The sequence below is a fragment of the Sorex fumeus genome, unplaced genomic scaffold (genome assembly GCF_029834395.1).
Source record: "Sorex fumeus unplaced genomic scaffold, SorFum_2.1 ptg000122l, whole genome shotgun sequence".
Lineage (NCBI taxonomy): Eukaryota > Metazoa > Chordata > Mammalia > Eulipotyphla > Soricidae > Sorex > Sorex fumeus.
This window is the reverse complement of record NW_026606179.1, coordinates 62,162,356-62,171,364: the sequence shown is the minus strand read 5'-3', so window position 1 is coordinate 62,171,364 and position 9,009 is coordinate 62,162,356. Positions and strand designations below refer to the sequence as shown.

The window sequence follows — 9,009 nt, the reverse complement described above, 5'->3', positions numbered from 1 at the left end:
ACAGCGTCCCTGATTCTTGATCGTCGATGGATGTCAGAACTCCGGATTCTTTCTCTCATTTGAGTGAAACGTGATATTCCAAGCATAGCTCTTTCTATTCTTCTTTGGGAGACCTGAATGGCGTTCTCATCCTGTTTGCAGTAGGGCCCAGGTCTCTGAGGCGTATGTTAATGCAGGAAGAACAGTGGAATCAAAGAGATGTGCCCGGAGCCGGAGGTTCTTCGTCCTCTTAGCTATTTCTTCGACGTTCTTGAAGGCGTTCCAAGCCGCTCTCTTCCTCCTGCGCAGCTCGGGTGCCAGGTCATTTGTCATGTTGACCTCTCGACCTAGGTACACATAGCTGTTGCATTCGGAGATGGTCGTTCCGTTGAGAGCGAATGGGGCGTCAGGAACGAGGCTGTTTCTCATAAACATTGTCTTCGTAAGATTCAGCTGTAGTCCTGCCTTTCCACACTCACGGTCAAAGTCGGCCAGCGTTTGTGCCGCTAGGCTGATGTTTGGTGTTATTAAAACAATGTTTTCCGCCCGCACGGCAGAGCCTCGCAAGCTATCCGTTGTGTATTCGATATGCCAAAACCAGTAACTGCAAACCGAAAGTAAATACAAATAAAAAATAAGATGCTTACCCTAGGTATTAGGATTTGGGGTAATTTGTACATTTCTTCTCTGTTCTTTGGGTTTTCAGATCTTTGTTTCACATCTAGTATTGCAAAAATAATTTTTTATAGTTGTATTTGCACTTATTCATTTTTGGGTTTGGGGCCACACCCAGTGGTGCTCAGGGCTTACTCCTGGCTCTGTGCTCAGGAATCACTCCTGGCAGGGTTCAGTGACCGTCTGGGATGCCAGAGATGAACCCGGGTTGTCCGTGTGCAAGGTAAGTGCCCTTCCTATTGTCCTATCAGTTTTTTTTGGGGGGGTCGGCTCTTTTGGGTCACACCTGGCGCTGCACACTACTCCTGGCTGTGCCCTCAGGAATTACTCCTGGCAGTACTCTGGGGACCATATGGGATGCCGGGGATCAAACCTGGGTTAGCTGCATACAAGGCAAACGCCCTTCCTGCTGTGCAATACTCAGGCCCACAAAAAATAATTTTTACAGAAGACTTCGGTGTAGAGAAGTTCGCCTCGGGGCTGGAGCACCGGCTTTGCATGTGGGAGCCACAGGTCTCCGGAGCACTGCCAGGAGTGGCCCTCGGAAGCAACACCCAGGAAACCGCCACCAACCCGCCCAGATGCACTTGGTGCTGTCACCGCACTCTGTCCCTACCCAGGCGGCTGGGCTGGACTCTCAGAGGCTGGCACAGCCCCACCTGAGCCGCCAGCGCCCCCCAGGCCGGGGTGCCCTTGGGGCTGGTCAGGAGGGGCTCCTGCACCGAGGGTCTTCTCTTGTCTGGACGGCGCTGCCGTTCGGCCCCTGGGAGGCTTCAGGCAGCGTCCTTGGTGGCGGCCAGAGTCCTCCGTGAGTGCCCTGCCCTGTGTCTGGATGCCAGCAGGTGCTCTTGCACAGTGGGAGCCTGGCCCCCGGCGAGCCTTCAGAACAGGGGAGCAAGGGGGCTGGAGTGATAGCACAGCGGGTAGGGCATTTGCCTTGTACACGGCCGACGCAGGTTCAATTCCCAGCATCCCATAGGGTCCCCTGAGCACCACCAGGAGTAATTCCTGAGTGCAGAACCAGGAGTCATCCCTGTGCATTGCTGGATGTGACCCAAAAAGAAAAAAAAAAAAAAAAAAAAAACACAGAGGCGTGAGTCCAGGCTGTGCAGCCTAAATCCATAAGACTCAGACCCCCAGAGGCGCCTCATAACTTTAGGTGACCGGAGTGGGGAGTCCCTTGGGGTGACTCAGGAAGCTAGGTCTCTGTTCAAAGGCCTTGGAGGCTCTCAGCTTCCTGTTGGCATCAGAGGGAAGTTGGGAGACCCTGGAGGGTCAAGGCTGGGGGGAGGGGATTATGTAACGTCAGGCTTCTGGGGCTGACTGCCAGTGGCCAGAGGGGAGCCCCTGGTTTGGTCCAGGTCCAGCCTCGCAGGTCAGGTGGGTCTGTGGACAGAGGAGACAGAGCCATCCAGAACCATCTAGCGCAGTGTCAATCCTTCTAGGTAGAACTATCTGAGCATGCCTGGTGTGTTGGACTTGCTTGAAGGACTCCCGGAGAACACACATGGGCCCCCCAAATCTGGCCTGGGGGTGAGACCCTGCAGTGCTGACCTCCGGCCCGAGGCGGTGCTCGGCAGCGCCTCCTAGCGGTGGCCGCAGGGCTGTGCCCCAGACTCGCCTCCAGCTCACAGTGGCTGGGGCGTGTTAAAGTCTCCGGGTCAGGCTGTTCTTGGAGCCCAGGGTACTGGGTCTGTCTGTGACTGCGGTCACAGGTGCCAGGGAGCAGAGGAGGCCACGAGGCAGCACGGGGAGGCCTGCAAGCCCCAGGCCCCGTCTCCAGCACCGCATGGGCTGGGCCAGAGCAGTGGGGGCGGCCCAACCCCCTCAACACAATAAACAGCCACGGGAGTGCCAGTGCCCCGGTGGTGGCATCACTGCGGGAGGATCCCTGGCGCTACTGGGGCCACGCCCGCTGGAGGTGGAGCTGCAGCTGGGCCCCTCCAGACCTGGTGGCCCCTGCCCGCTGCGGCCTGACCCAGGGGAGCCGCGACCCTGAACTACGAGCGCAGGAAGGGGCCCCAGGGGCCCCCAGCTTCCGGGACACCCACCCCCAACTGAAGCCTTTTGGTTGGTTTTGGGGGGCCACGCCTGGCAATGCTCAGGGCTAACTCCTGGTGCACTCGAGTGCTCAGGGACCATCTAGGTGCTGGGGACTGAACCCGGGTTGGCTGTGTGCGAGGCAAAGGTCTGTACTCTTGTGGCGGTGCTTGGGGGACCCTGTGAGACGCGGGGATGGAGCCCGATGCTGGGTGCAGGCCAGAACCCAGATTCCATGCTGGGCTGTGCCACCCCGCAGGAAAGTTCTTCACATGGTGGCGCCACTGCGGCCGTGAAAGGTGCAGGTGGGCAGGCGCAGCCTGGACTGGGCATGATGGGGCCCGGGGGGCCGCCGCTGCCATGTCACACAGCTACAGACCGGCTCCCCCCCCCACCCCCCGCCTGCCCTCACCCTGCAGGACTTCTGGAGGGCACCGGCCCCTCCCGCTGCTCCTTCTTCGGACCCTCCCCCAGCGGGCGCCTCTGCGATCTCGGGAGTGGGACCCCAGGTGGGGGTTGCAGAGCACCCTGGGGACGCGGGCCTGAGTGACTCGGGCCACTGAGAGGGGAGACCATGGCTGTGGGGGTGCCCGGGGGGAGTCCTGCATCTGACACCCCCGGCCCCCAGGGAAGCTGCAGAGCTGAGCTACAGCACTGGGACTCCCGGCCACGAGGAAGGACGAGGATGGCTGGGCCAAGCTTGGGCCTCGGGGCCAGGAGGTGGGCACGGCGGGTCCGGGAGTTCAGTGCTCGCCCCCCGCCCCTCAAGCTGCCCCAGCCCACGTCCCCTGCAGTGGAGCCCAGGCTTCCTCCAGGCTCTGAGCTCAGTGCTCACTTGGCCGGGACAGCTGGAGCTTCAGGGACCCCATGTGGTGCCGGGGATCAAATCTGGGTTTGCTGCATGTGGGGACAAGCCTTGGGCTGGCTACCTGTGTACCAATACCCCTGTCCTATCTCTCCGGGCCCTGCTTTCTGAGAACCTTCTAGAACTTGGGAAGATCATCAGCCAGGAAAGATGGGGTAATTCTGAGACTACCGTCTCCGGGAGGGGGCCCCAGGGAGGGTCCTCGCGCTGGCCATGCCAGACACCTGGCTGAGGGCAGAGGGCAGAGCTGCCCGGGCTACGCCAGCCGCCCGCAAGGCTGGGGGTGGGGGGGCGGCTTGGAGAAGCTCAGCAGGTTTGGGGAGCCACAGCCCAGGCGCCGAAACAGCCCCCTGCCCCGAGGCCACCACAAGCGCGTGCCCCCGGAGAGGCGGGGCCCAGGGCCGTGCATGGGGGGGCCGGGCTGAGTCACTCAGGCGCACCCGGAAGTCGAGACAAGAGTTATTAATAGAAACGCGGGGGTCAGAAAAGTAAAAAAGGGGCTGCCGTCCGGGCGGTCACTGGCCCCGCTCCTGCGGCCGCTTGCCCTTCTTCTTCCGGTCCTCCAGCGGCGGCCGCAGGGGGCACACGCAGGCGGAGACGCCGGCGATGGCCTTGGGCAGGTCGGGGGCGCGGCTCCAGCTGTCGGCCTGCTGGTCGTACACCTGCACGGCGCGCGAGAAGGTCGTGCGCTCCCAGGAGTAGCCGCCCAGCACGTAGATGCGGCCCTGCCACACGGCCACGCCCGCCTCGCTGTTGGCCTGCAGCAGGGGCGCCACGCGGCTCCACTGGTCGCACAGCGGGCTGTAGGCCTCCACGCCCAGCACGTCGAAGCGCTCCAGGGACTCCACGCGGTCGTCGCTGCCGCCGATGCTGTAGATGCGCTCGCCCAGCGTGCACATGCTGTGCCAGCCGCGCGCCGTGCCCATGGGCCGCCGCTCCTCCCACACGGCCGCCCGCACGTCGTAGCTCAGCAGGTCCTTGCGGTACGGCCCGATCTGGTAGTCGTGGCCCCCCGAGATGTACACGGAGTCCTTGTAGATGGTGCCCGCGTGGCCGTAGGTGAACCTGCATGCAGGGAGCGGCGGCGCCGTGAGGCGGGCACGGGGGGGAGGCAGCGGGTCCATGGGGCGGGGCACCGGGGGTGCGATTGGTCAGTGGGGCAGGGGCACCAGGAGGGGCACAGCCGGTCGGGGAGGGGGGCACCAGGAGGGGGTGCGGTGGCAGCCTCGGGCACGCTCTGCCCGGCTGTACTGACCGAACGCCTGTCCGCTGGCTTTGGAGGGCAGAGGGCCGCCCCTCCCCGCCCCTTCCCCTGGGGACGGTCTCCCGACGCTGGCCCTGCCCCAGGATCCCGACGTCACCTGGGCAAGCTGGCCACGTAGGACCAGGAGTCGGTCCTGGGGCTGTACGTCTCCACGGAAGACAGTGCCCCGTTCTCGTTCCGGCCGCCCACGGCCACCAGCATGTCCCCGATGGAAGCCAGGTAGAAGTCCACGCGGCGCTGGTTCATGGAGGCCACCTGCGAGGGGGGCGAGAGGCCTGGACCCAATGGCCCCCACACAGTGCGGGGGTGAGGCTGGGCCTGCATGTTGGAGGGGAGGGCGGTGCTGCCGGCGGCGGGGCGTCCTGGGGGCCCTCCCCGAGAAGGGGAACAGCCCCCAGACTCCTGTACATGGTCGGCCTTGCAGGCTTCCAGATACTCGGACGCGTTCCCGGGGCCCAGCGGGAAATGAGGGCCCATGGGGACCCCCCTGCTTTCTTTGGGGCACACCGTGCCTGGGGGCTGTTCCAGGCGTGGTGCTAGGGGGCTCCCAGTGTGCTTGAAGGGGCCACGCAGGGCCCCGGGTCGCCCCAGCCCCAGGGTGCCCTGACTTCCTGAAACGGTCAGCAGACCCCGGGGCCCCAAGCTGAGCCCCAAGGCCAGGCCGTGCTGAGGGGCAGATTCAGAGTTTTTCCTGGTGGAGCTGGGCACTGCTGGGCAGGGTAGGCGCCTGGCCACATGCCCGACCAGTGTGAGACTACCGGCCAGTGGTGCCCAGAAACGGGTCCCGGGGGTCACTCCTGGGAGTGCTCAGGGACGGAACCCAGGGCTCCTGCAGGCGGCGTCTGCACGCCCGGCCCTGAGCCTGTCCAGACGCCGAGCGCTTCCATTTCCATGTCTCGGTCTTTGAGCCAGGCCCAGAGGTGCTCGGGGCTCGCACCCGGGCGGGCGGGGCTGCACACAGGCAAGCTCCCTCCGCGCTGGACTCTCCCTCTGGCCCAGGTTTCATTTTGATTCACTGATTTAGCTTGGTTTGGGGTCACTCCTGGCTGCTCTCTACTCGGGGATCACGCCTAGTGGTGCTTGGGGGACCACGGGCTGCCGAGAACCGAACCCAGGTCAGCCGCGTGCGAGGCCAACACCCTCCCCGCTGCGCCGTGACCCCGGCACCTTTGGGTGTGGGGTTAGATTCCTGAGGGCGAGGCCTGGGGGCCCCCCCGCAGCCTCACTTCTGCATTTCGAGTCCAGAGGCCCGAATGGGCCCATGCAGGTGTGAGTGGCCCGGTCGCAGAGGAACCGCCCCACCTCCAAGCGCTCCTGCTGAGGGGAGGCCAGTGGAGGGGGCAGAGACGCGAGGGGGCAGGGCGTTGGCTCAGGGCAGAGGCCCACCCGGCGGGTGGGCACCCGGGCGCACGGCACAGACTCTGGCTCATCCGCCGACCAGCCGGTGCCAGCCGGTGCCAGCCCTTGGCCACGGGTGCAACAGAGGGGGCTCCAGGCGGGCCCCTCCGGAGGGACCCCGAGTGGGGGCCGCAGTGGCGGGGCGGGGGCGGGGCCGGGAGCGCGAGAAGAGAAAGAAGCGGGCGTCACTCTCACCTTGATCCACTGTTTACAGCGGGGGTCATACCTATAGAGCAGGTTGGAGGCCGCGTCCCCGCCGTTGTCCCGCGAGAAGCTGCCCCCCGCGATGAAGATGAAGCCCCCGAGCACGGCCACGCAGTGGTGGCTGCGCCGGGCGGGCATGGGCGTCTCGGGCACCCAGCGCTGGCTCTGCGCGTCCAGGTAGCAGGTGTCGTCGCTGAGCTCCAGGCAGCGGCCCGAGACCTCGCCGCCCACGAAGAGCAGGCGCTCCTGGGTGGTGCGCAGCGCCGAGCGGCGCGTCTGCAGCACGGGCTGCGCCGCCAGGCTGTGGTGGTAGCGCACGGCCTCCTCGATGAAGCCCTGGCAGCCCGCCTCGCGCGGCAGCAGCGCGCTCACCGCCGGCCCCACGCGCTGCAGCAGGTCGCTCTCGGGGATGAGCGGGAAGTGGATGTTCTCCAGCACGCGGCGGGCGTGCGCCTCGCGGCCCGGCCGCTGCGTCAGCCACTGCAGCGCCGCCTGCAGCAGGTCGTGCTCGCACTCGCGCTGCACCTCGCTGCTGCCCAGGTAGGCGCACAGCTTCTGCAGCGGCACGCTCTGCAGGAACTCGGGCGTGAAGGACAGCGTGCCGAAGCGGCGCAGCACGAAGCCGTCGATGAAGGCGTCCAGCCGCTTGAGGCTGTAGGTGGCGGCCAGCTGCTGCAGGTACAGGTAGTTGTCCTCGCTGACCTCCTGCTCCAGGAACTCGCAGCAGAAGTCCACGGCCGGCCACACCTGCAGCAGGTGCGCCGTCTCCAGCACGTGGTCGATGTTGCCGCCGTCCAGGGCCAGCTCCCCGCCGTACAGGAAGTCCACCACGGCCGCCAGCCCCAGCGGCGAGGCGCCCACCAGCTCCACCTCCCGCTGGAAGGCCTCGCGCATGCCGAGCGTGAACATGGAGTTGAAGTAGTCGCTGCACACGGCCAGCAGGCTGCGGTGGGCCGGCACCCGCCGCTCCCCGGCCACCAGCACCACGTCGCAGAAGAGGCCGCGCAGGCGCTGCTCGTTGAGCCGCTGCAGCACCGTGCCCGCGTGCTCGGCCCAGCGGTACACCTGCGGGGGGCGGCGGGCACCGTCAGGGCGCCCCCACCCGGGGCCTCCCGGCTAGCCTCCTCCCGCCCCCCTCCCCATCTCCCTCTTGCCCGCCGCCCCGGACACACTGAGACCCCCGGCTTCCGCCTCAGAGGTCCAGGCAGGCGCTGGGCGGTCCCGGTCCCGGGGGACCGAGATGCGGCTGCAACGTGGCCCGCAGCCAGACGGTCACCGAGTGGGAAACCTCGCACCGGCCGGGCCACCGTCAGCGGGTCCCCACCTCCCCACGGAGGAGGAAGGAGCTTTCCGAGGGCCCGGGGTGGGGGGGCGCGGGGTGACCGGCAGCGGGTCGGAGGGCATGCCGGGCTGGCAGAACCAGGTCCGACCCGCCTTCGTGTGGCACCGAGCATGGGCGAGGGGACGGGGCGGCCCTCCCGGCGAGCACCCACCTTGGAGGACTGGCTGATCTTGTGGGGCCGAGAGACCCGCGGCTGCTGGGCCTCCTCCATCGCCACCGCGCACCGGCCCTAGGACAGACAGACGGAGCAGTGGGTGGCGGGGTCGGGGGAGCAGTGGGTGGCGGGGTCGGTGACTGGGACCCGGCCTCCAGGGGAGCAGTGAGGTCCCTGAGCTGCACACCAGCCCGGCTCGGCCTTAGCCCTGCACCGGCCTCACAGCCCAGGAGGACGCGGGGCAAAGCTCCCGCCTGGCCCACCTGGGGCCCCACCCAGCCCTGGGGATGCCCCTCTGCATATGAGGCCAGGGACTGGGAGGGACCCCAGGGCGGGAGCGGGGGGCAGCCCAGGGCACCACTGGACGGGGAGGGAGAGGGAGGAACAGCAGGAGAGACACAGAGACAGAGACCGGGGCGCCTGCAACATCTGCGGGCGGGGCGGGCACTGCAGCTCGCGCCCCTCCCCCTGGTCCTCTTGCCCCCCGCCCCGCCCGGCCGCCCCCGGGCCAGGCTCGGGTCCCGGCCCCGGCTCGACCCGGCCCCGCCACCCGCCGCCGCGCCGGGACGCGCAGGGCCGGGGCCCGGCCCGCCGCCCCCCAAGGTCACGGCGGGCGCGCGGCCGGCTCGGGCGGGGGCGGCCCCGGGCGCCGCGACCCCCGGGCGCGGAAGCGGCGTCGGGCGGGCGGCGCCCCGGCCCGCGCCCCCGCCGAGCGGCGCCCACTCACCTCACCCGGGGCCCCGCCGGCCCCGCCGCCCCGGAGCCGTCACGGGCGCGCCGCCGCGCGGAGCCCCGGCGGCGGGGCGGGGGGCGCGGGGTGGGCGCGGGCCGCAGCCACGGCGCGGGAGCGGCGGCCGCGCGGCCAATGGCGGCGGCGCAGGGGCGGGGCCGCGCGGGCCGGACGCGCGCGCGCCGGGGACGCGCACGGGGGGCGGGGCCCGGAGCGCGGCCGGGAGCGGGGGGGCGAGGCCGGGAGTACGGGGCGGGGCCGGGCGGGAAGAGGCGGGGCCGGGGCCGGCGCGGGGGCCGGGCCGGGAGCGCGGGGGCGGGGCCGGGGCCGTGCACGGAGGAACGGGGCCGGGAGCGCG

General features: G+C 68.0%; 1 protein-coding gene across 1 annotated transcript; it reads right to left on the bottom strand.

Annotated features, from left to right (window-relative positions):
- Positions 1–4,070: 4,070 nt before the first annotated feature.
- Positions 4,071–8,773, bottom strand: KLHL36 (kelch like family member 36). The gene is made up of 5 exons (XM_056136982.1): positions 8,654–8,773; positions 7,919–7,996; positions 6,417–7,490; positions 4,921–5,078; positions 4,071–4,624 (listed from the first exon to the last, which is right to left on the bottom strand). The coding sequence occupies exons 2-5, from the start codon at positions 7,976–7,978 to the stop codon at positions 4,075–4,077; spliced, it is 1,842 nt and encodes a 613-aa protein (XP_055992957.1). The 5' UTR covers positions 7,979–7,996; positions 8,654–8,773; the 3' UTR covers positions 4,071–4,074.
- Between the last annotated feature and the right edge of the window lie 236 nt (positions 8,774–9,009).

Excerpts from the sequence above, each read along its gene's own strand:
- KLHL36 (XM_056136982.1), bottom strand. The coding sequence starts at position 7,978 with ATGGAGGAGGCCCAGCAGCCGCGGGTCTCTCGGCCCCACAAGATCAGC. Across the intron at positions 5,079-6,416 it reads GCTGTAAACAGTGGATCAAG|GTGGCCTCCATGAACCAGCG; the intron begins GTGAGAGTGACG and ends CCCCCCTCGCAG. Across the intron at positions 4,625-4,920 it reads TACGTGGCCAGCTTGCCCAG|GTTCACCTACGGCCACGCGG; the intron begins GTGACGTCGGGA and ends CCCTGCATGCAG.